The sequence below is a fragment of the Symphalangus syndactylus genome, chromosome 21 (genome assembly GCF_028878055.3).
Source record: "Symphalangus syndactylus isolate Jambi chromosome 21, NHGRI_mSymSyn1-v2.1_pri, whole genome shotgun sequence".
Lineage (NCBI taxonomy): Eukaryota > Metazoa > Chordata > Mammalia > Primates > Hylobatidae > Symphalangus > Symphalangus syndactylus.
The window spans coordinates 54,839,041-54,864,792 of record NC_072443.2 but is presented as its reverse complement, the minus strand read 5'-3'; the positions used below and the strand labels follow the sequence as shown (position 1 = coordinate 54,864,792).

At 51.3% G+C, this 25,752-nt stretch overlaps 1 protein-coding gene across 2 annotated transcripts in view; it reads left to right on the top strand.

Moving 5' to 3' along the window:
• Nucleotides 1-25,752, top strand: part of FBLN2 (fibulin 2) — a 93,051-nt gene that overhangs the window by 53,460 nt on the left and 13,839 nt on the right. Inside the window, exons 3-9 of one of the 2 annotated variants that reach the window (XM_055259923.2) lie at nt 9,473-9,584; nt 10,915-11,044; nt 15,316-15,496; nt 19,323-19,532; nt 20,151-20,264; nt 20,984-21,085; nt 23,031-23,171. In XM_055259923.2, coding sequence (XP_055115898.2) covers nt 9,473-9,584; nt 10,915-11,044; nt 15,316-15,496; nt 19,323-19,532; nt 20,151-20,264; nt 20,984-21,085; nt 23,031-23,171 — 990 coding nt within the window. The remainder of the gene's footprint in view (nt 1-9,472; nt 9,585-10,914; nt 11,045-15,315; nt 15,497-19,322; nt 19,533-20,150; nt 20,265-20,983; nt 21,086-23,030; nt 23,172-25,752) is intronic. The other variant, XM_055259925.2, reaches the window with a different exon arrangement.

The window sequence follows — 25,752 nt, the reverse complement described above, 5'->3', positions numbered from 1 at the left end:
TGGGCTCCCTCTCTTAAACTCTTAGAACCTCTTTTTACACCTCTGGGACAGGGAGATCATCCCACCGACCTCTTGTTGTTGATGTGAGCTTTACATGAGATGATATACACCAAGAGCCTGAAGTATTTCACCCAGCCCCAGATTTTACCAGGGACCCAGTCTGTGCTGTGTGCTTGGCACTGGAGACCCTGAAATGATTAGGCTGATTCTTGGCCCATGAGACCCTCCCAATCTGGTGGTTGGGACAGCCTGCCACCTGACAGGGACATCGTGGTGGAAGGACATGAGTGAAGTCAGAGGAGGGAGCTGCTTTTCCTGGGTGCCAGACAGAGCCTGCTGGACAGACAGACAGGCAGGGAGTCACATTTGGACTGGCTCATGAGGGATGGGTAGTTGGATACTTGCCAGTTGGCCAAGGTAGAAGAAGGGCATCCCAGCATGGAACAGCGTGTGCAAAGGCATAGAACAAGAGAAGGTGCATGTGGCTGGGAGCTGAGTCTGGGCTGTGCTGTGAAGGCCCTGAGTCTCACTCCAGAGAGAGGCACTTTATCCTGTGGGGCAGTGGCTTTTCCGTGGGATCTGTGGAGCCCAAGGCTCCCCAAGATGACTCATGGATGTGGAAGGCCAGGGCATTGTGAGGAAGACTAGGTAAGATGATGTGATGAGGGTTGAGTAGGAGTTAGTTTAGATATGGAAGTTAGGGAGACCCTCTCTGAGGAGGAGAGACCCCCAGAAAGAGAAGGAGCCTGCCCCATAGAGAATGGGGGCAGCAGATGGCACAGGGAGAGGTGGAAGATTCCAGGCAGGCAGCATGGCAAATGCCAAGGCCCTGGGGCAAGACTGAGTCTGAGGAGCTCCTGAGTAGAGAGAGCGAGTGGGAGAGTGAGTCAGAGAAAGGAGGTCAGGAGGGGAGGCGGGCAGGGCCCCACTGTGTAGGACTTTGTAAGGAAACTGGGGACCTTGGGGGGCCATAGGCACAGGAGTGATCCAATCTGATTTGTATTTGTGGACAGTCATTCTATAGCCCTGTGGGTGATGGGCTGGAGGGTGACAGAAGTGGAAGCAAGGAGGGCAGGAGGGGGTGGTGGAGGAGGGGGTGGCTGGTGGACTTGGATGCCTTTGGAGGTGGCCCTGTGAGTGATAGATTGGAGGGAGGTGGGGGATGGGGGATTGGCCTGGGAGAGTCCTGAGGATGGTAGGGCCTTTGTTGACATAGGAAGACCCAGGGAGGGGGTGGCTTGGGAAAATCCGGAGCTGAGCAAATTCCAGCTGGGGAAATACCAGGGAGACATCTGGGGTGGTTTCTTGGCCAGCTGTGGGCATGTGCATGTGACATGGGGGGCGGGGGCAAGAGGAAGGTGGCATTGGAAGCTTAGAGATGAGATCAGCCAGGCCAGGGTGTGTTAGAGAAGAGAAGAAGCCCCAGGGCTGAGACTCCAAAAGTCTGGTGCTCCGGAACTTAAAAAACACGACACAGAGAGAGAGAGAGCACCAGGCAGGGGCTAGGGGACCTGTGAGAGGTGGTCTCAGAAGGAGACCTAGAGGAGAGGAGGTGGCTGCTGGGCGGAGCCTTGGAGAATCAGGGTGGAGGGCTGGGGCCTCTGGACATGAGATGAGGGGTACTCACTCATCTTGTTGGGCTTTGCCTGGCTCTGCCTCCCACATTTTGGATGGCACCTGGCAATGCCACTCATGGTACCTGCACAATTTCCCCTCCTGCTGCAACTGGGTGGCCCTCCCAGCATAAGGGTCACAGCTCCTGAGCTTTGTTTGAGAAGGAAGGTGACCAGGAGAGAATGGGGGGAAACCTGGCACCTGATCAAGGAGGAACAGGCAGAGAGCACCATTCAACACCCACGAAAGCAGAGCCACCTCTTGGGCTGGTGATGGTTAGAGTCCCAGAGAGGACCTTCAGGATCGGCTGCATCAGGTCACCTGTGCGACAGACATGGGGAAGTTCAGGCCTGGAGAAAGGAGAGTAAGAGGGGAAATTGAGGCTTGCGACTTCTTTTTAAAATTTGTACTTTTTTTTTTTTTTTGAGACGGAGTCTTGTTCTTGTTGCCCAGGCTGGAGTGCAGTGGCATGATCTTGGCTCACTGCAACCTCTGCCTCACGGGTTCAAGCGATTCTCCTGCCTCAGCCTCCTGAGTAGCTGGGATTACAGGTGCCCACCACCATGCCCAGCTAATTTTTGTACTTTTAGTAGACACGGGTTTTCGCCATGTTGGCCAGGTTGGTCTCAAACTCCTGACCTCAGGTGATCTGCCCACCTCGGCCTCCCAAAGTGCTGGGATCACAGGTGTGAGCCACTGCACCTGGCCATTTGTACACATTTATGGGGCAGGTACATGTGAAATTCTGTGACATGTATGTGATTCACAGTGATCACATCAGGGTGTTGAGGGTGTCCATCACCTGACTACAATGCATTTTTGTTAAGGGTAGTCACTCTGCCTGGGATTTCTAATTCCCCAGCTCATCTGTGAAATAGGAATGCTAACAGTTCTTACTATTAGTAACTGTGAGGTTCGTGTGCTGGGACCCTGCCTGGCTGGTTGCTAGCACTGCTATATTTCAGCTGTTACTGTTATCCTCATTGGGCATCCCAATGATGTCATCTGGCTAACAGCCAGGGACCATAATCTCTGTAAAGCAATCTTGGAAGAAGTTTAGGGAGGAAGGATTCGGTCCTGTAGAAAAATGTTGTGAGTCTGAGCTGTGCAGAAGAGAGGATAAGCTGCCTGGGCAGAGTCGCCTCCTGTCACCAGAAGTATTCAAATAAGGAGAGTCTCCCACATGCCCAGAGTGTAACAAGAGGGGATGAGACATTGAATGGTGGTATCACTCTCAGTGGCCACAGAGACTCAAGTCAGGACTGTGGCATCCTGGGAGGTGGAGGCAGGACTCTGCCTGGCACCCAGTGCTCCTGAGTCCTGGGACAGACATGTCTGAGCCATGTTCCATTCAGACGGTGAGCACTGATCCCGGCCTCCGACACAGTGCCTCTCAGTTGCCCAGGGTCTCCTAGATTCATTCAGCAAATACTCATTGAACACCCACCAGGTGCCAGGGGCTGGGATATGGCTGTGAGGAAGACAGATAAGAGACCTACCCTCTGGGAGCTGACATTGCAAAGGAGGAAACAGAGGACTGAGAAAGTAAACTCATCAACAAGAGGCTCTCACAGTGCTGACTGCTGTGAGAGGGTTATTTATTTGTTTGTTTGAGACAAGGTCTTACCCAGTCACCCAGGTTGGAGTGCGATGGCACAAGCATGGCTCACTGAAGCCTCTGTCTCCTGGGCTCAAGCAGTCCCTTCCCCTCGGGCTCCTGAGTAGCTGGGAATGCAGGCATGTACCACCATGCCTGGTTACATTTTTTCTTTTTGAGAGACGGTAACACTATGTTGTTCAGGCTAGTCTCAAACTATTGGCCTCAAGTGATCCTCCTGCTTCAGCCTCCCAGAGTTCTGGGATTACAGGCTATGGATTTTATTTCTGAAGAAGATTCTCTTTTTTCTAAAATTATCTTTGTAAATTTTATTCTAATCCTGCCTTTATAGATTTGGAACTTACTTTCGTGTATGGTGTGATGTGGGTCCCAGCATCATGTATTAAATTCTTTCCCTGCTAAGTTTGAATGCCACCTTCATCATATATTCAATTCTTATATGCATATAGGTCTGTTTCTGAAGTCTTTTCTCTTCCATTGAGCTCCTTGTCTTCTTGTTTTGATTATTAGAACTTTGAAGTGTATTCGGGTACTGTTAGTTCTAGAAAGTCTACCTTCTCTGTTCTTATTTTTCAGAAATGTTCTCGGGTATTCTTAAGCATTTCTTTTTTTGGATGAATTTTAGAATTAACATGACAAATTCTGTGACAGTTACATTTTGCTTTGGTTGGAATCGCATTGAAGTTGTAGAGTAAGTAGAGGAGAATTGACATTTTTAAGGTACATATTAGACACATGGTATGTATTTTGAATAAAGTGTAAGTTATACCCATTAGACAATCAGATTTTCTTCTTCATGTGAATCAAGCATGTTTACTGTAGATTTATTTCTAGGTTTGTTTCTCTTTTGAATGGGAATTTTTTCCTATTAACTTTTCTATTTAATTGTTACGGGGTATAGGAAAGCCACTAATTTGAGTGTGTTGTTTTTGTTTTTGGCTATTGTATTACAGTAATTATTGTTAATTGTATTAATTCTAATACTTTGTGAGTTTTGATTCTCTTGGATTGTCTAGGAAGATGAAACCATAACATCTGCTAATAATGACTGTTGTTTCTTCTATTATTTCTTTGGCCCTTTTTTCTTTCTTTCTTTTTCTTTTTTTTTTTCAAGACGGGTCTTGCTCTGTCGCCCAGGCTGGAGTGCAGTGGTGTGATCTTGGCTCACTGCAACCTCCGCCTCCTGGGTTCAAGCAATTTTCTTGCCTCAGCCTCCCGAGTAGCTGGGATTACAGGTGCACGCCACCAAGCCTGGCTAATTTTTTTGTATTTTTAGCAGAGACGAGGTTTCATTATGTTGGCTAGGCTGGTCTTGAGCTCCTGACCTCGTGATCCACATGTCTCAGCCTCTCAAAGTGCTGGGATTACAGGTGTGAGCCACCACGCTTGGCCTCCTTTTTTCCTTCTTTCTTTTTTTTTTTTTAATACTTTAAGTTCTAGGGTACCTGTGCACAACAGGCAGGTTTGTTACATATGTATACATGTGCCATGTTGGTGTGCTGCACCTGTTAACTTGTCATTTACATTAGGTATATCTCCTAATGCTATCCCTCCCCCCTCCACCCACCCCACGACAGGCCCTGGTGTGTAATGTCCCCCACCCTGTGTCCAAGTGTGCTCATTGTTCAGTTCCCACCTATGAATGAGAACATGCGGTGTTTGGTTTTCTGTCCTTGCAATAATTTCCTCAGAATGATGGTTTCCAGCTTCATCCATGACCCTACAAAGGACATGAACTCATCCTTTTTTATGGCTGCATAGTAGTCCATGGTGTATATGTGCCACATTTTCTTAATCCAGTCTATCATCGATGGACATTTGGGTTGGTACCAAGTCTTTGCTATTGTGAATAGTGCTGCAATAAATATACGTGTGCATGTGTCTTTATAGCAGCATGATCTATAATCCTTTGGGTATATACCCAGTAATGGGATGGCTGGGTCAAATGGTATTTCTAGTTCTGGATCCCTGAGGAATTGCCATACTGTCTTCCACAATGGTTGAACTAGTTTACAGTCCCACTAACAGTGTAAAAGTGTTCCTATTTCTCCACATCCTCTCCAGCACCTGTTGTTTCCTGACTTTTTAATGATGGCCATTCTAACTGGTGTGAGATGGTATCTCATTGTGGTTTTGATTTGCATTTCTCTGATGGCCAGTGATGATGAGCATTTTTTCATGTGTTTTTTGGCTGCATAAATGTCTTCTTTTGAGAAGTGTCTGTTCATATCCTTAGCCCACTTTTTGATGGGGTTGTTTGATTTTTTCTTGTAAATTTGTTTAAGTTCTTTGTAGATTCTGGATATTAGCCTTTTGTTAGATGAGTAGATTGCAAAAATTTTCTCCCATTCTGTAGGTTGCCTGTTCACTGTGATGGTGGCTTCTTTTGCTGTGCAGAAGCTCTTGAGTTTAATGAGATCCCATTTGTCAATTTTGGCTTTTGTTGTCATTGCTTTTGGTGTTTCAGACGTGAAGTCCTTGCCCATGCCTATGTCCTGAATGGTATTGCCTAGGTTTTTTTCTAGGGTTTTTGTGGTTTTAGGTCTGACATTTAAGTCTTTAATCCATCTTGAATTAATTTTTGTATAAGGTGTAAGGAAGGGATCCAGTTTTAGCTTTCTACATATGGCTAGCCAGTTTTCCCAGCACCGTTTATTAAATAGGGAATCCTTTCCCCATTGCTTGTTTTTGTCAGGTTTGTCAAAGATCAGATGGTTGTAGATGTGTGGTATTATTTCTGAGCTGGCCTCCTTTTTTCTTGTTTTACTGCATTTGCTGGTATCTCCAGGACAATGCTATACAGTAGCATGGCCCATGGGCATTATTTTTGTAATATTTAATAATTCAGTGGCGGATGTGTCTAATGTTTCCCCACTGAATATGGTGTTTGCTATGTGCTTCTGGTAGACATCAGTTCTCATTCCTCTCGGTGCCTCAGAGCAGAACAGTAACAGGTTGTGATGGAAGCTGTTTTCCCTGTTTTACGGAAAAGGAATGAAAACTTAGGAAAGCTTGGTAACTTGCCGTGCCTGCTAAGGCGATGCAGCCGATGACCCTCAGTGAGCTCTTGCTCCTGCTGGAGTGTGCAGGTGCCGTCCTTCACAGCATCTGTCCCTCAGCCCTGTGCCCTTACGTGAACTGCTCAGGACATTTAGAGGGCTTTGTGGGCCTTAGCACCTACACAGCCATTCAGTCCTCATGCAGAGAAGGACACTGAGTCTGTAGGGAGGAGAAGCGGCTGTCAGTGATAACGCTGAGATGTGGACCCAGGCCCATCAGGCTCAGAGGCACTCATCTGTTACTTGTTGTCCTCAGCACGAATGTCTAGGCATTCTGTGTAAACTTGACTTAGGAATGTCACTTCAGACCTCAGGGGCAAACGCTTGGGTTAATTACACTTCTCATTTCTTGGCATGGCTCTTATTATCCTCTTTGCGAGGCTCTCTCTTGTTTTATTTATATATTAATATTTTATTTCCTTTCATCTTCTTTTTCCATTCCCATCCACCACCTCCATCTGCATAGCTGACAGTTTCATCTCATCAGTGTGTTTTTTGCTGTCATGTGTTCTTGCGAAGTCTGCATTGTTATTTGATGTGTGATAGTTTAAATTTGTATAGTAGAACTGATTTGGTTTCTTCCTTTTCTCCCTTAGTGCTGTGTTCCTCCACACTTCTGTGTGTCTGTGTGTCCAGCTCATACTGCTGTGTGTGTATCCAGTCTGTTGTTTCAGACAGCTCCTCCATGTAGCATGGCCCCAGATTTTCCTCATCTTCCCCCCAAGTGGTGGATACCCAGGCTGTCCCCAACCCCCTTCCACAAATAACACTTCACATGGGCATCCTTGTTCTGGTTGTCTTATGGGCTGTGGTGAGGACTTCCCTGGCACAGACACCAGGAGCAGAGTGTCTGGGTCCTCGATGATGCGTGTGCTTAACTGTATAAGTGGTGCCACATCTCTCCAGCTGGCCGCAGTCTCCACTCCCACCCGAGACACACGGACATGCAGCAGTGTAGAGGAATACAGCACTAAGGGAGAAAAGGAGGTCCCCACCTCTGCGTGGCATTTCTCACTCTTTCTTATATTTCTAGTTTAATGGATATTTTATTATTATTTTTTGATCAGAGTCTCATTCTGTCGCCCAGGCTGGAGTGCAGTGGCTCCATCTCAGCTCACTGCAACCTCCAACCCCCCTCCCCATCCCTGGGCTCAAGCAATCCTCACACCCCAGCTTCCCGAGTAGCTGGGCTTTTTGTGGAGTTGGAGTTTCGCCATGTTGTCCAGGCTGGTCTCGAACTCCTGAGCTCAAGTGATGAACCCACCTTAGCCTCCCAAAATGCTGGGATATAGGCGTGAACCACCACATCTGGCCTAAGGAGTATTTTACTTTGGAGTTCTTTTTTTCTTGTTAATTTTCAGGAGTTTATTATGTTTTGTAGATGGCAATTCCTTGTCAGTTTTGGACATTCCAGAAACATCTCTTAATATGTCAGCAGTCTATTATATGTGTACATGGAGTTCTTTGTTATACATATTTGAATTTTGGGGTAATCAAATTCATTAATTTTTGTAACCTATAGCTTATGCCTTTGAGTTTTAAGACATTCTCCCCTACCCTTGACTCCTTCCAACCTCCCCAGTCACAAATACAGTTGAACCTTGAACAACTCAGGAGTGAGGGGTGCTGACCCCACTAACAGTCAAGAATCCACGTGTAACTTTTGACTCCTCAAAAACTTAACTAATAGCTGACTGTTGACAGGAAGTCTTGCTGATAGCACAAATAGTTAACACATATTTTATATGTTATATGTATTATATACTGTATTTTTTTTTTTTTTTTTTTTTTTGAGATGGAGTTTCACTCTTATTGCCCAGGCTGGAGTGCAATGGAGTGATCTCGGCTCACCACAACCTCCGCCTCCCAGGTTCAAGTGATTCTCCTGCCTCAGCCTCCCGAGTAGCTGGGATTACAGGCATGTGCCACCATGCCCGGCTAATTTTTTGTATTTTTAGTAGAGATGGAGTTTCTCCATGTTAGTCAGGCTGGTCTCGAACTCCTGACCTCAGGTGATCCTCCTGCCTAGGCCCCCCAAAGTGCTGGGATTACAAGCGTGAGCCACCGTGCCCGGCTGACTATATTCTGTATTCTTTTCTTGTTGTTTGTTTGTTTGTTTTTTTCCCCAAGACAGAGTCTTGCTCTGTCACCCAGGCTGGAGTGTAGTGGCACAATCTCGGCTCACTACAACCTCCGCCTCCTGGGTTTAAGCAATTCTCCTGCCTCAGCCTCCTGAGTAGCTGGGATTACAGGTGCCTGCCACTGTGCCTGGCTAGTTTTTGTATTTTTAGTAGAGACGGGGTTTCACCATGGTGGCCAGGCTGGTCTTGAACTCCTGATCTTGTAATCTGCCCGCCTCGGCTTCTCAAAGTGCTGGGATTACAGGCGTGAGCCACTGCACCCAGCATATATTCTGTATTCTTATAGTAAAGTAAGCTTGAGAAAAGAAAATGTTATTAAGAAAATCATAAGAGAAAATATGTTTACTATTCATGCAGTGGAAGTGGACCATCATAAAGATCTTCATCCTCGCTGTCTTCAGGCTGAGTAGGCTCAGGAGGAGGAGGAGGGGCTGCTCTTGCTGTCTTAGGGGTTGCAGAGGTGGAAGAAACTGCTGTGTTGTCCCAGAGGTCAAGTGTGTATTCAACATGAACCTTCCGTGAATTTCCTGGATGAGCTTAAACTTCCCTTGCTGCCACTGCTGCTGTTTTCTTATCTCTTGTCCTGTCTTAGCATCTTAGGTTGGGTTCCTTAGAAGCAGAGCCTGAGTTGGGGGGTCTTGTGCATGTGTTGGTTCATTTGGGGAGACCTCTCAGGAGAAACTCTCTGAGGAGCGAGGGTTGAGAGGTGGACAAAGCTGTGGCCCGCGTGAGGTCTGACCCTGTGGGGGCTCTAGAGTGTGAGTGGCCCCCACAGAACTGGCTGCTTTGAGAGTGGGGGCTGAGCTCTAGCCCCATGTTAGCCTGTTATTGGCTGGGCTCCTCCCAGCCCCCACAGGGAGGACTCCACCTCACAGCCAGTTCACCAAAGACAGTTGTGTTGTGAGCTGTTAGCGACCACCATGCACAACAGTGGTGGGTGAGTTTGCCTGCCCAGTAAAGGAGACCTGGACAGGCCACTGCATATCTGCTGGACTTGGTGACCTCTGAATGGTGACTGTGCCTCATGTTGCTATCCACAGGCTCCACCAAGGACCTGATCGAGACTTGCTGTGCAGCCGGACAGCAGTGGGCCATCGACAATGACGAGTGCCTGGAGATCCCTGAGAGCGGCATGGAGGGCAACGTCTGCAGGTAGGGTGGGCTCCCTGGAGCAGGCAGAGCTGCCCATTTGCCTTCTCCAGAACCCTGCTTGCCTAGGACCCCAGGCAGCCCAGAGAGAGTGCACCTTCACAGGCCTCTGGGGCATGAAGGGGATTGGGTGTGGCTGCCGTGCACCATCTGGCCAGGCTTTCTCCAGGGGTGGAAAGTTCAAGACTGATCCTAGGAACAAACCAGCCACATAAATTGGTAGCTGGTCTAGTGAGCAAGATCCAAGGAATGTATAATTTGAAACAAGTTTTAAAGGAGTGCTATCCCCTAGGAATAGTTGGGTGCTCCCCTCACCACATGCTGCGGTTGCTGCCACACTCATGCCCCTCAGGCTTTCTCTCCTCTGCCCTCTTCCTTTCTCCGCTTTGCTACCCTTGGGTCTTCAGGAGGCTGGCCTCTCACTGTGCTCCCTTGCTGCTGTGCTGGTTGTTTCTTCTGACTCTGATACCGCAGCAAAGCAATCCTTTATCCCCATGCCTTCCCTTTTCGAGGCCCAGGAGAGCTCTTGGTCAGCTGCTCATGCTTTCTTTTTTTCCAGGGACCCCATCTAACCTACTCATTTTTTCAAATAAGAAAGATAAAGTTCAGAGAGGCAGTGTGATTCACTCAAAGCCACACAGCTCACTGGCAGCATGGCCTGGATTAGACCCCATGTTTCCCAATGTCCAGACCACTCTGCTTCCTGTAAAAAAAATTTATCTTCTAACCTTGTCTTTCCCTTCAGCCATTCTACCAATATGGGGCAACTTAGGAGTTAGAGCATGCAGCACTGGGACTCCTGGAGTTTGGGGCTAAGCGGTCCTAGTGTATGCTTGCATCCCTCTTGTGGATGTGCCCCACCTCAGGGGGTGCTGAGCCCTGTCCCCTGTAATCCCCGCCACCCTGTCCTGGCTCTGGCCTCTGTACCCGATTCGTCAGCCACCTCTGCCCCAGGCAGCTGAACAGTGACTGGCAGGCAGTGACCAGGGACCTGGAGGCTGTGCTCCTCCAGGCTGACCTGCCAGCCTTTTCTGGGATTGGGTCTCTCTGTCCTCCCCGACCGTTGTGGGGGTGGGGACTCTGATGCCAGCTGCTCTCTCTGAGGTCAGGAACACACATCTCCGAGTCCAGTGGGACCCAGGCCTGCATCTTCTTGGTTAAGCCAAGAAATGAAACCCATGCAACCCCATGGAGGTTGTGCCGGCTCTGCCACCTGCACCAGCTCCCTTGCTGTGGACCTTGTGCAGGGCTTCCCTCCTCTGAGCCTCACTCACTTTCCACTCTCGGAGGATGGGGTGGGCGATTGGGGGCTGAGTTACCCCCTCTGTTGCAGGACAGCCCAGAGGCACTGCTGTGTCTCCTACTTGCAAGAGAAGAGCTGCATGGCCGGCGTCCTGGGAGCCAAAGAGGGTGAGACCTGTGGGGCTGAGGACAACGACACCTGCAGCATCTCCCTGTACAAGGCAAGCCTGACCTGTGGTCTTCAAGGCAGGGTGGGGCGGGGGCAGGAAGCTGGCCTGGGCCTGAAGGTCCTTGTGGCCCAAGAAGTTAGGCTGTGCTTGGGGCTCCTACTGGGAGTGACCCTCACGCCTGGGGTGGAAGGACTCATCATCTGCGCAGAAAACATCATCAGTTATTATACTGACCAATTAATTCACAAAATATTTTTAGAGCACCACTGTGTGCCCTGGGCATCAGGGATGTAGCAGTGAGTAACACAGATGGCAATTCCCGCCCCCCCGGTGATTTCTTTCTGGCCAGGAAGACAGAGGAAGATCACGATGAATATGTTAGCACCTGGCGTGGTTGCACGCGATTGTGCTAAGGAGGAAAACCTAAGGAGAGGCGGGAGAAGCAGTGTCAGGGCTGGGGAGGGCCTGCAGTATCAGCTGACAGTGGCCAGGGACAGCCTCACTGAGGAGGGGACATTTGTGCAATGCCTGGGGTGGCGGACGTCTGTGAAATGCTTTCAGGCAGAGTGCAACACGTGCAAAGGCCCTGAGATCAGAGCCTGCTTGGCATGTCTAGGCTGTGTGGCTAGAGTGCATCGAGTGACAGAGGGCAGGTGGAACTGAGCCCAGAGAGATGACAGGGCTCCTGGCCATCATCGGAATGACTGTGGTTTGACTCTGAGTGAGGTGGACCCCATGGAGAGTTTGAGGGTCCCTTCTGGCAGTTGTGGGGACCGGTTATTGAGTGTGTTTCTCCCACATGGGAGGTGGGATTGGGATGGGGTAAAACCCCACCAGGCAGCAGTGGTGCAGAGAACAGTGTGAGCTAACACACAGGCGAGGATGTCGGGAAATGGGGTGTATGGTCCAGTGGTCTGGCAGCAGTAGAGACAGGCCACCAGGAGTCCTCAGGCTGGAACATAAAGGACAGTAAATGCTGAGAGCTTTGGGCTTCAAGCAGAGTGTCTGTAAAGCTGTGGGAGGGATTTGCAGCAGGAGATCAGTTTGTGTACTAGGGCTCATGGTGGCCACTGGGGGACAGGGTGTCAGTTTGGCTACAAGTAATGGAAAACTTCCTGGACCACTAGTTTTTCTCTCATATGCTGCAGGCTGGAGGAAGGCAGGGCTGAGTTAGAGGAGTGAGCGGCTCCATGGTCATGAGGAATGGGGCACAGGCATAGTGGTCTTGCCCTGCCAGCTCTCATTTGCCACCTCTTGGTCCAGGACGAACTCCAGAAAGGGGCAGGAGAGCCCCCTTGTTTTAAATTATTATTATTTTAAGACAGAGTCTCTGTCACCCAGGCTGGAATGCAGAGGTACGATCTCGGCTCACTGCAACTCCACCTCCCGGGTTCAAGCAATTCTCCTGCCTCAGCCTCCCAAGTAGCTGGGATTATAGGCATATGCCACCATGCTTGGTTTTGTATTTTTACTAGAGATGGGGTTTCACCACATTGGCCAGGTTGGTCTCGAACTACTGACCTCAAGTGATCCACCCACCTTGGCCTCCCAAAGTGCTGGGATTACAGGCATGAGGCACTGCATCCAGCTTAAATTATTTTTGATCATGGTGAAATACACATGATGTAAAATTGATCGTCTTAACCATTTTTAAGCGCACAGCTCAGTGGCATGAAGCACATTCACATTGTTGTGCAACCATCACCACCAAGCATCCAAGGAACTTTCTTATCTTCTCAAGCTGAAACTGTTCCCATTAAACACTAACTCCCATTCCCTCTCCCTGTAGCTCCTGGTAACCACCATTCCTCTTTCTGTCTCTGTGGGTTTGACTCCTCTAGGGAACTCATGTAAGTGGAATTATACAGTGTTTGATCTTTTGTGTCTGGCTTATTTCACTTAGCATAATGTCTTCAAGGTTCATCCATGCCATATGTAGCAAATATAAGTGTTTCCTTCCTTTTTGAGGTGGAATAATATTCCATTGTGTGGACAGACCACATTTTCTGTATCTGTCCATTCATCGATGGATACTTGGGTTGCTTCCACCTTTTGGCTATTGCGAATAATAATGCTGCTGTGAACATGAGCAGAAGAAGTACTCCCTTTTTTGAGGGCGGACTGTAGTTCTGCTTAGATTTCATTGGCTGGAGTTTCATCTCCTGGCTACATCTAGCTGCGAGGAAGACTAGGGAATGTAGTGTCTTTATTCTGGGAGGTCAGGTGCCCCACTGAACATGAGAAAGAAGGGAAACAGACATTGGGATGGATAGCTGGCTGTCTACAGCAGAGATGAGGGCAAACTAGGACAGTGGCACAGTTTCAGGAAACTTTCCAGAAGGGACCTCATCCTGACTGAGGAGCGGGGGAAGGAATTGAAGAAGCCCAAGGTCTCAAGCCTGGGTGATGGTGACAGAGACCGCTGGATGGTTCTGGCATTTGGGAGAGGATTTTGACTTCAATTTTGGTCATCTTGGGGTCAATTTTTTCCTTAAAACAACTAGTATTCGTGAGAGGACCCTGTTGACAGGGTCTAGAAACGTTTAGAATCCCCTTTTCCGTCTTTATGTTTGACCCTGGACCAGTTCTCTTTTCTTTCTTTCCTTCCTTCCCTTCCTTCCCTTCCTTTCCTTCCTTCCTTCCCTTCCTTCCCTTCTCTCCCTCCCCTCCCTCCTCCCTTCCTCCCTTCCTCCCTTCCTCCCTTCTTTTCTTTGTTTTCTTTGTTTTCTTTCTTTCTTTCGAGACGGAGTCTCGCTCTGTCACCCAGGCTGGAGTGCAGTGGCGCCATCTCGGCTCACTGCAAGCTCTGCCTTCCAGGTTCATGCCATTCTCCTGCCTCAGCCTCCCGAGTAGGTAGGACTACAGGCGCCCGCCACTACGGCTAAATTTTGTATTTTTAGTAGAGGTGGGGTTTCACCGTGTTAGCCAGAATGGTCTCAATCTCCTGACCTCGTGATCCACCCACCTTGGCCTCCCAAAGTGCTGGGATTACAGGCATGAGCCACTGTGCCCGGCCAGTTCTCTTTTCTGAACCTCAGCTTTTCTATCTGTAAAATGAGGATAATAATCCATGTCTTTTTGGGTGGTTGTGGGGATCAGAGATAATGCAAACTAAGTGTTAGGTATGTGATGGGCCTTCATTAGTGGGAAGTGTTCGACATTGAGAGATGCAAAAATAGAGTATCGGTTAGCTGTTGCTGGGTAACATACCATCTAAAGCCTAGTGGCCTGTTGCTGGCTTAATGTATGAATTAGCGGTCAGCTGAGTACTTCTGCTAACCTGAGCCATGCTCAGCTGATCCTGGGGGCAGGGGTGGGTGCTTGCTTATGTGGCTGCTGTCAGCTGACGGCTCCACTGGAGCTAGATGACCTAGGATGGCCTCGGCTGGGATGACTTGTTTCTGCTCCCTGCAGTTGTCTCAATCCCCAGCAGGCTAGCATGGGCCTGTTCAGTTAGTGGATATGCAGAGTTCCAAGAAAATAAGCATTCAAGGTCTTTTGAGGCCTAGGCTAAGAACTGGCACACCATCATGTGTATCTCATTCTATTGGCCAAAGCAAGACAGAAGGCACAACCAAACGGTTGGGAAATACACACTTTCTCTTAATAGAAGCAGCTGCAATATCACATTGCAAAGACAGTGAACACAGAAAAGACTGAATAATTGGTGCTGTTATTGTAACCAAAATACCACTGTATTTTAAAATAAATAAAACCAATTTATTTTTGAAGAAAAGCAGCCTGGGCTGGGGTAGATCTACATCTTTAGGAACCTAGTCTTCTATTTTTATGTTTAATTATCTTTAACTTGTAGCTTCCATCTTCAGGGTCACTTCATGGCCCAAGTTGGCTGCTAAAGCTCCAGCCATCACATATGTGCTCCAAGAAGGAGAAAGAGGGGGAGCAAAAACGATATACTTGATTCAAGTAGAGTCATCCCCAGTTTAAAGCCCTCCTGAAGGCTCCGCTGAGTGAATCTATCTCTAACTGCAAAGGCCCCTGGGAAATGCCATCTTTTAACTGACTTGAATAGAATTGGGGTTTGCTAGTAAACATGAGGGGATAGTGAGTGTGGCTGGGGGGTTATAGTTCCTTCCACAAAAGGCCATTTATTTGTTATCTGTTTCAAAAGACTTATATTAGTCCTACCCGTGCCAGACTTACGAAACAGAGGCAGAGGACCCCTCTGCCCTGGGAGAGCGCATAGTCTGGCAGAGGAGATAAGATAATGGTGAATTCACCACCATTTATCAGTCCCTCCCCTGAGCCTAGCTCCAGGCTGGGGCCAGAGATTGGGCAGTGATAACTGTCTCTCCCTGCAGCAATGCTGTGACTGCTGTGGCCTGGGCCTCCGCGTGCGGGCCGAGGGCCAGTCGTGTGAGTCCAATCCTAATCTGGGCTATCCCTGCAATCATGTCATGCTCTCCTGCTGTGAGGGTGAAGAGCCTCTCATAGTACCTGAGGTTCGCCGACCTCCAGAGCCTGCAGCTGCACCACGGAGAGGTGAGTGCTGCCCTTCCCTGGCTGCGGCATATGGGGCAAAGGCTGGGTGACCTCTGGCCTTCTGTGGGGACCCTGGGTCCATCATCACCTGTGGCTTGAGACACAAGTTCTGCTGTAAACAGAGTTCTGAGGATGGTGATTTCATTGTTTTCTGTGGACTACCCCCTCCACCAACTTAACCACCAACTGCCACCCATCCCCCTTTCAGTGTCCACTCACCACCCTCCCTTCTCTTTGTCTATACATCTTCCTCCCTATCTACTTTGTCTATACATCTTCCTCCCTACCCACTTATCAGTCTGCTCTTTTTCCATCCATTGCACTTGTCTCCCACCCATCCTCCCATCCTCTTGTCCATCTCTCCATCCATTCATTCATTCACTTCCTGATTCATCCTCTATCCCATCATCTGTCCATCCATCCATCCATCCATCCATCCATCCATCCACCTACCCACCCGATTATCCATCCATCCATCCATCCATCCACACACCCACCCTCCCACCCACCCACCTACCCACCCATCCACACATTCACTCACCCACCCATCCATCTATCCATCCATCCATTCATCCATGTATCTATCTACCTATCCACTATCCACTCATCCATCCGTTTATCCATCCATCCATCCATCCATCCCTCATCCATCCATCCGTTTATCCATCTACCTACCCATCCATTCATTCATTCATTCATCTGTCCATCTGTCCATCTATCCATCTGTCTGATCGTCTATTCATCTATCTATCCATCCATCCATCCACCCACCCACGCACCCGTCCGTCTGTTCATCCATCTGCTTATCCATCCATCTATCCATCCATCCATCCATCCATCCATCCATCCATCCATCCACCCATCCATCCGTGCATCCATCCTCGTTGTCCTTGGTGTCACCCCCTTCTTCTTCCCTTCTTGTGCTGTGGCCACTGTTCCAGCTGCCATGTCCAGTCCCTGACCCCTAGCCAGGGCTGTCTCCTGGACCCATGACCATTAGCTTCTGTGCCTGGTGGGTCTGCAGGAGCCTGATGAGGGTGCCCCAGTGAGTCAGCAGGTGTCCTTTGTGTACATGGGCCTTGGTGGCCCTGGGGCTGGCGCCATGAGAGTCCTGGCAGGCCTGCTTTGTTGGTGTCCACATGTTCAGCCTCAACTGATTGGGGACCAGATGTCCAGGTGGGTTCCAGAACCACCAGCCCAGTTTTTTCGCTGTTCCTATGGACTGTCATCTGGGGCCCCTGTGGATTTGTCCTGGGCACTTCATGGAGTGGGAATTAAAGCCACAGATGAGGTCCTGGTATCAAGATTAAACTCTTGGCCTCTGGAGTCAGGCAGACTTTGTCGGAATCCTAGTTCCTTTGCTTAGCTGGGGCAGGTCACACAGAAGGAAGGCTCCTTCTCAGAGCCTTCACTGTGGCATCTGTCAAATGGTCTTGTATTCTTTACCTTGTTCAGTGCAAGGATGAATGATAGGATGCCTGTCAAGGGCTTTTGGCAGTGCCTAGTGATGCACCCAGCATTGCCACCACTGTTGCTGTTACCATTGCCATGCTTCAGTAGCTCAGAGGGGGAAGATGAGGCCCAGAGAAGGGCAGGATCTTGCCCCAGGTACATGCCGGGTCTTTGGCACAGCCACTACTGGACACTTTGGCTCTAATGACTCCCATTTCTGCCCCAGCCTTCCTGCTGCCCTGAGTTTTATTTAGACCCAGTCAGCCTTGGTTCCAGTCGACCCAGATCTCTGTCACTATAATGCAAGATGGCAGAAGTCTGTGCATAGGGATTAAGATGCCTGCTGTCCACAGGTGCCAGGGCTCAGGAGATCCTACAGGAAGAGCTCATATCCTGTGTGGTACAGGTGGGAGAACAGATAACTGGATCTCCCGTCAGGGTGAGGCAGGGGTGAGTGTGTGGGGGTTGGACCAGGCCAGGCCTGGGCAGATCAACCAAAACAGATGTACAAACCACCCTCGCCAATCCATTGTGGGTACAGAGAGTTAAGTCCAGTCCAAGGAAGTGCTACTTGCTGAGATTGGCTCTAAGGGGGCTGGTTGAGTACTGGTGTGAAGGCCAGGTTAGTACCCAGAAGAGTCTGGCTGAAGGTAGAGTTTGGGAGGAAGTCCGGCTTCAAAAGTCAAAGGGCAGGTGGGTGGAAGGGAGTAGGTGGGCAACAGAGCCAGGCACGATCCTGGCCAGAGATCCATGTTCCCTCCTCCTGTGAGGAAGATGCTGATGAGGGTGAGCTGAGCCTGAATCCTGGAGGTACTGTCTAGCCTGTGGTGTGCTAGGAGGAGCTCTGGGTCCAGGTCTGTCCGCCGCCTGCCTGCAGTGCTGAGTCTCTGCAGGGCCAGACCGCCAGCCATCATGGCCATGCCTGGAGGCACCGGCTGGGACTGATTGGGCTGCAGCTTAATGTAAACACCCTCCATATGAAACACGTTCCTCAGATGTGACTTCATGTAGCTACTCTCTCTATGGGCTCTGCTGCCTGGGTGGGGTGGGAAGGGCAGAGGCCCTGGGCTGGCACAGAGCTTAGAGGGGCTGTAGGCCTCCCCCTGAAGTCCTGGCTGCATGCTTTCCCCACACTTGTCATACAAAGAGCTTCCCAAGGCAGCTCAGCCTCAGGAGCCTTCTTTTCCACTCTCACCTGCTCCCCAGCACAACCCTGGGAGATGGGTTTATCCCAGAAGCTGGAGGCACAGAGAGGCCTCGTGCTGCCCAAGTTGACCCAGCTAGGGAAGGCCCAGGTCAGTGGTCACATCTGATCCAATGAAGCCCAGATTTGGAGCCCCTTTCTGCTGCTAAGGATGGTCCTCCCTGATGTCACTGAGGTCAGGAGTCTGAATCCATTGTAACACTTTAGTGAGAGCTTCTTTGTGTTTCTGACCCTGTCCTATTGTAGGGGACTCAGTGAGGAAGACTTGGACCTGGCTCTGATGGGTTCATTCTTACTGCTTGAGGTCTGTTCATTCATTTGCCCATCCATCCATCTATCCATCCATCCATCCATCCATCCATCCATCCACCTACCAGTCCATCCATCCGTTCGTCTGTCTGTCCACCCGTCCATCTACCCATCCACTCATCCACTCTTTCGTCTACCCATTCATCTACTCATCCATCTATTCAGCCCCACACCCATTCATCCATCCACTCACATATCCATCCACCTACCCATCCTTCCATTCACTCATCCACCCATCCATCCACTCACCCATCCATCTATCCATCTACTCATCCATTCATCTACCCATCCATCTATCCATCCACCCACCCATCCATCCATTCAGCCAAATACTCATTCATCCGTCCACCCATGTATCCATCTATCCACCCATCCTTCCATCTACCCATCCATCTATCCATCCATCCTCCTTCATTCATCCACCCATCCAGTCACCCACCCACCCATCCATCCACCCACCCATCCGCCCATCCACCCATCCACCCACCAATCCATCCACCCACCCGTTCATTCACCCACCCATCCACCCACCCATCCACCCACCCATCCATCTACCCATCCATCCATCCATCCATCCATCCATCCATTCATCCACCCCCCCACCCCCCACCCATCATTCACCCACCCATCCATCTACCCATCCATCTATAGCCATCCATCTATCTATTTACCTGCCCACCCTCCCATCTATCCACCCATCTACCCACCCACCCACCCATCCATCCTGCTTCATCCATCCTTGCTGTCTGCTGGGCACACAGAGGTCTTGATGAGGACCTGCACTAGTTTCCCAAAGTTGATGGTCTCAGCCACCTACTCTGACCAAGCTGGCTCTGTCTTGAGCTCTAACCCCTGTCCTAGTTTCAGAGGCGGAGATGGTGGGTCGAGAGGCCCTGTCACTGGGCACAGAGGCCGAGCTGCCCAACAGCTTGCCGGGTGATGACCAGGATGAGTGCCTTCTTCTCCCGGGAGAGCTGTGCCAGCACCTTTGCATCAATACTGTGGGCTCTTACCACTGTGCCTGCTTTCCTGGCTTCTCACTGCAGGACGATGGCCGCACTTGCCGCCCAGGTAAGGGCCCTGATGGCCAGGGCAGGGGCTATGGGAAGGGCTGATCTTGCCAGGGGGTGTGGCATTCCTGGGGTGCACACTGTGGGGTCCTTCACTTCCTGCTACCCCACACGTTGGAACCCACAGAAGCCTGAGGCTTCCAGTGATGGGGGATTTGTGAGGCAGGAAAGATAGAAGCTTTCTTCCTGGGGCTCCATCTGCAGGGACCCGGCCCCAGCACCTTGTCCCATATTCGAGCTCAGGGACAGGCTCAGGCCACAGAGGCTCTCACCAAAACCCAGCTATCTCCCCAATGCTGGGCCCATGGTAATCCTGAGGGATTTCCTCCCAGCCACTGGTCCCAGAATTGATTGGTTTTTAATCCAGACACTTTTTTTCCTTTCCCCCCTCTCTTCTTCCTTGCCTCCTTTCCTTCTACCCCCTCTGCCCCCAGTAGCTGAGACTGATCTTTCCCAAGGTATATGCACACTCCAAACTTCATTTTCCTCTCCTGTGAAATGGGGGTGGGGATTAAATGTCAGTGCCCTGCGTGAGAAGGGCAGGTGCCTGGAAGTGCCTGAGGCCTGGCTCAAGACCTGAGACCTCCCCGCAACCCCCGCTCTGCTCTACCCATGACAGAGGGTCACCCTCCACAGCCGGAAGCCCCACAGGAGCCTGCACTGAAGTCAGAATTTTCCCAGGTGGCCTCTAACACCATCCCACTGCCACTGCCGCAGCCCAATACCTGCAAAGGTAAGCAGTGGGGGTGGTGTCTTCAGGACAGGGCCCAGGGTCCAGGGTCCAGGGGGTGGGTCTGGGCTGCTTGCAGGTGGTGAGCTGTCTGGTGCAGGGTATGTGCAAGATGGCCCCTCCAAAGGGTGTGCTTCTGTTTTGGGGATGATGGGCTTACCCGGGGCTGAGTGAGGAGCTGAGGAAGTCACTGGGGAGATGTGGTGTGGGGGCAGCCTAGGGCCTGGTGTGTGACCCCAAACAAGCCAGTTAGCTGCTTTTTGTCTCCATTCTTGTAACGTTGAGGTAGTCAAATCCTGGTTTGCCGACCTATTGTGGAGGCTGTGTTCAGCGTTGCATAGAGAGTCCTCTTCTTTGTTGTTCTTCTTCTAATTCCCTTCCCCTGCTTTTTTCCCTGCCCCCTTCCCTTTCTCTTCCTCCTTCTCTCTACTCCTCCATCTCCTCACTGTTCTTGCTGTCACTCAAGGCATGGGCTGGGATCCCAGTGGTGGGGGAGGTAGATCCAGAACATCGTCCCCGATGCCAGACGGTGTTGGAGCAGACTTAATGGATGAACCAGTGAAAAAGACCAGGAGTGGGGTTCCTTGTCTCCCAGCCTTCCTGCCTCCCAGGGGCCTTGTTTCTGTGTCTCACTAGTAGGTTAGAGCCAGGGATAGGGAATGAGCCAGAGTGGACCAAGGCCAGGGCCTGGTGGTCTCTGATTTCTGTGTGGTTTCCTCCAGACAACGGACCCTGCAAGCAGGTGTGCAGCACTGTTGGGGGCTCAGCCATATGTTCCTGTTTTCCCGGCTATGCCATCATGGCGGATGGCGTGTCCTGTGAAGGTGAGTGCCTTGGGGTGCTCTCCTACCTGTGCAAACCTGAGTTGACCTGTAATGGGGGCCTCCAGGTGGGGGTGGCTGGGACTTAAAACTTGCTGAGTTTGTACAGGAAAAGTCTTGGCTGCTATGATGAGCACCCCCAGTGGAGCAGGTTAAACAGTCACTCCCTCTCACTGTACATGTGGTGTATACGTGCACTCCAGGGTGGGCCCGCAGCGTGGCTGCAGAGGAACAGGGCCCGGGCTCCTCGCGTGGTGTTGCTCCGCATTTCCTGGAGCAGTGCTTCTCCCGCTGAGTGTGCACCTGAGTCCCTGGAAGCCTGGGTCAAACAGGCAGTCCTGAGATTCTACCGAATCCCCAAAGATCGAGCCAATAGGTCTGGGTGGTTGGGCCTGAGAATTTGTGCTTCTAACGAGGTGATATGGATGCTGCTGGTCCATGGACACCACCTCCACTCACCTTGCCCTTGAAGGTTGCCCTGGTCTGTGCAGCCATGTCCAGGCCTAGGTGGAGAGGGGGAAGGGGAAGCAATGCTGGTTGTTTTAAGGGCAGCCGGAAGTGTCCCTGATGGGGAGTGGGAGGGAGGCTGGACAGCAGGAATGCCTGGCTGAATCTGTTCCCAAATGAAGGACATTGGTGATGATTAGCTGTCCAAGGATCACATTCCTTCCACCCCCGTGGCCCCGCCTAGGTCTGGGTCTTGTCTCTGTGGGGCCTCTGTGGGCCAGGACACCCCACTGTAAAATGAGGCCATTGGATCCAGCACCTGCTGGGTTGGTTCCCACAGTGAATGGCTTCTGAAGAACCAGGTTGAGAGGTCTCAAGACTCCACCTCCTGCCTGGAGGCAGGACAGAAATGGAGTATGCAGAGTCTAGGAAGCATGGCAGTTCTGGCTCAGAGATGAGACCCTGGTGGGTGTCTGGGGGAGAACAGAGTCAAGTCTGCCTGGGTGAATATCCACATCTCTCCCAGAAGCTGAAAGCCCGTGTCCATCCCCAGCCGAGACTGTGTTCTGATGTGGACAAACACCGTCCTACGAGCCCAGAGAGGACAGTAGACTTGCCCAGGGTACATGACGTGGCAGTGACCGGCAGGCCTTCCTCTCCGATGCTGGGGACAGCTCTCAGGTCCAGGTGGTGCTGGGTTCTCTGGGCCCCGCTCCCCATCTCCCAGGGTCCTGAAGATGTAAGAGCTGCATCTTTTCTGGGGCAGGCCTCCTTTGGGCCCAGCCCTGTGAGGCCCCTCTGCCTGTGCTGGTCATGCAGCCTAGCCCATGTCTGCTCATCCCCAGGACCCCCTCCCTCCTCTTGAAGCCCTGGTAGTGAAAGCTGGGGTCCAGGTTGCAATGGGCATTCAGAGGGGCACCTGCTCTGTGGAGGAGCGCTGCTCAACTCTGCTGCATTGGAAATAAGTGAGTTCCAAACATGTTGAGCACAAGAATGATTAAAACACTTCCAGATTTCAGGTTTCTCTTGAAACTTTGTGAAATCTGCATACAAGGGACCCACCACTCTGTCCCCTTTTGGATGGAGCACAGACAGTCAGTGTCCTGGAGCCTCTGTGGGCCCTTCCCTGGTTTATGTGGCTGGCCTGGTCCCCTAAGTACTGGACTTTGCAGGCTCTCGGTGGCATGGTTCTCTTGGCGCCTGTGGATGTGGGAAGTATTGAGTGCGTACAGGAGGCAGCCTCTGGTCCTGTCCCCACTGTGACTGTGGGCAGCCACCACCCTCTCTGAGTCTCACCTCGCCACCGTCCTTACTGGAGCAGTGGGGACCAGCTCTGCACACTCAGACTTGGGCCCAAGGCCCAGCTACACACAGTCAGGTGGGGAGGCCCCAGGCAGGCCCCCGCCCCTTGCTGGGTCTCATTCTCCTGTCGCTGGATGCTCTGTGGCAGCCCATGTCCCTCTAACAGTCCTTCTGTTTTTCCTCCTGCGGCTGCCACTAGACCAAGACGAGTGCCTGATGGGTGCTCACGATTGTAGCCGGCGACAGTTCTGTGTGAACACCCTGGGATCCTTCTACTGTGTCAACCACACAGTGCTCTGTGCCGATGGCTATATCCTCAATGCGCACAGGAAGTGCGTGGGTAAGCCAGGGCCCCGCCTGCCGCCCGCCGTCACAGCTCTCCGCTCTGCTCCACGCCAAGCTCGCCACACTGGCCACATGCCAAAGGGTCTGCCCTTTGCATGTGAGCTCTCAGCACAGCCGGCATCCCCGTGCCCCATGTCGTGCCCTTGTGTCTTGGCGTCTTGTCCCGCTTGGCTGCCAGCTCCGCCCGGAGGCTGCTTTCCCCAGGGACATGTCTATGTGTCAGGGAACTGGATGTGTGGCCTGGTGGATCATGGACCCCACCAGGGCTGCAGGAAAATGAGGGGGTCAGACACGCTGGGAGCAGGATAGCATGTGTGGGGTGTGGAGGCAGGAGGCCTAGCCAAGCAGAACCCCCCAGAAGCTCCGTAGCCTTAGATGAATGACTTGTCCTCCCCCAGCCGTGGTTTTCTCATCTGTAATAAGGAGGCTGTTGATCCTCTTTTGACGATTGTGTGATGTGTGCGGGGTAGCACAGAGCCCGGGCACCGTGAGCATGCGGCTCACGTGCCTTCCCCAAGGTGCCCCACAGAGGCTGGTGGATGGAGGCTGGGGTCCAGCAGAGCCCGCCTCACACACCAGCTTGGCGTTCCTTTGCTATGTGACCTTGAGCAGTGGAACTCTCCTCTCTGAGCCTCCCTTTCCTCCCCTCTGACCACGGGGCCAGAGGACAGGGTGAGGGCTCATACCCGGCACCTGGCCTGCACATCGCCTGGGTCGGTGCTCAGTGATGCCTCTTCCTTCCCCTCTCTTAGGCCCCATGTGTGCCTGGCGCTGTGGCTCTGGTAGTGCTCTGCGTACATGTCTGCAGCCTCTGATGTTTTCATAGAGGACTGTAAGCCCTTGTCGTCCTCCAGTTTGTGGTCCCAAACGGAGATAGACCCAAAGTAGCTGGGACTCAGGGCAGACTGTGATAAATGCCATCACAGAGACACACACAGAGGGCGAGGTCATTCCAGCTGGTGGCATCGGGTTAGCATTTGGAAATCAGGAAGGGCATGCGGGGTGGAAGGAACAGCTCGAATAAAGGTATAGAAGTAGGATCAGAACATAGTGCATTCAGGGCATGTGACCAGAGCCCCGTTTGTCTTCTCTGTGCTTGGGGACCATGTCCAGCCTGGACATACCCCCTCCTTCCTCGCCTTTCACCGCTGGGCACATGGGCCCATGGTGCTGGGCTGAACGCCTGCTGCAGACATGTTTGCCCTAGGCCTCTAGCCCTCGGGACAACATGCACCTCCTGACCACGCTTGCCAGCAGCCGGCCAGCTCTTCCTGTCTGGGTTGGGTCCATGTGTGTATGTCTGGGAAGGCGGATCCCACTAGGGCCCACGAGCACCCCTCCCGTGATGCCCTGCCCTCTCGCGGTGCCTGAGTACACAGGCTCGTCTGGCTGCCTGGAGATAAGACCTCATGCTAAAAGGGATCCCCAGGCAGCTGCAAAGTGGGTTCTGGGAATGAAAGAGCAAGGGCGCATTCCATTCAGCAAAATTGATGAGCTCACACGCATTCCTTTATTTCTTTCCCTCCTTGTTCATCCTGTACAAACCCATCAGCGCCTCTTCTTCATCCTTCCATGCCCCTCGCACACGTGTTCATCCCGTCGTGTTAGCACCTGCTGCGCGTTCTTTCCGTCATTTGTACGTCCACAAATGTCCACTGGGCTCTCCTGCAGTTCATTTGTTTGCTCTGCACTTGTTTATTAACCCAGGCAGGTGAGATAGAAGGCTCATGCTAGGATCAAGAGTGTGGCCTCTGCAGCCAGCCTGCCTGCCTGTGCTGAAATCCTGGCTCTTTCGATTTCTAATCATAAGACCTTAAACCAGTTGGTTAAACTCTCTGAGCCTCAGTTTCTTCATCTGTGAATGAGATAACAGCACCTACCTCAAAGAGTCATTGTGGGGATTAAATGAATTAGTCCATTTAAAGAAGTTGCTACTCTTGTGACATCATTGTTATGATTCAACCAATGTTACACTGAGGCAACCTGCAGAGGTAGTAAGCTCCCCATCACTGGAGGTATGTAAATCAAAGTGGGACATATTGGGTGTAACCTGTGCCAGGGACTCCCCTGTGTTTACCATTTGCCTTTTGTGTTCTGTACTTTGAAGACTGTCTTGGGCACAGGGAAAAGTGTTTCAGGTGGGCCAGGCTGCAAGAAGATGTGAAGGAGGCAGCCCCCAGCTCTGAGCACCCCATGAAGTGGTGCTGCAGCAGTGCCTGAATGATGGGGCAAGGGTACAGCTCTGGGTCGGGCACTCTGGCTTCCGTTCTTGATCTGCCACATGGCTGTCTGTGTGAATCTGGTCCAGTCACAGCACTACTGGGAGGCTGATTTCCTCCTCTGAGAAATGGGGCTTGCAGAACGATGTCCTGTAAACCACCTGACCCTGGTGAGCCTCCGCTCATGGTGCTGCTGTTTTTATTACCATAATTCTTCCAGGCTGTGGGAGGCTCCTTGGGTTATGGACATTTCTGGGGTCCTGGGAACGGTCTCCCTCTGTAAGTCCAGCCTATAAATCAGAAATCTTTATCTTGCCCAGCCAAGCCTTCCTTGGAAACCACTGGCCCAGAACTGTC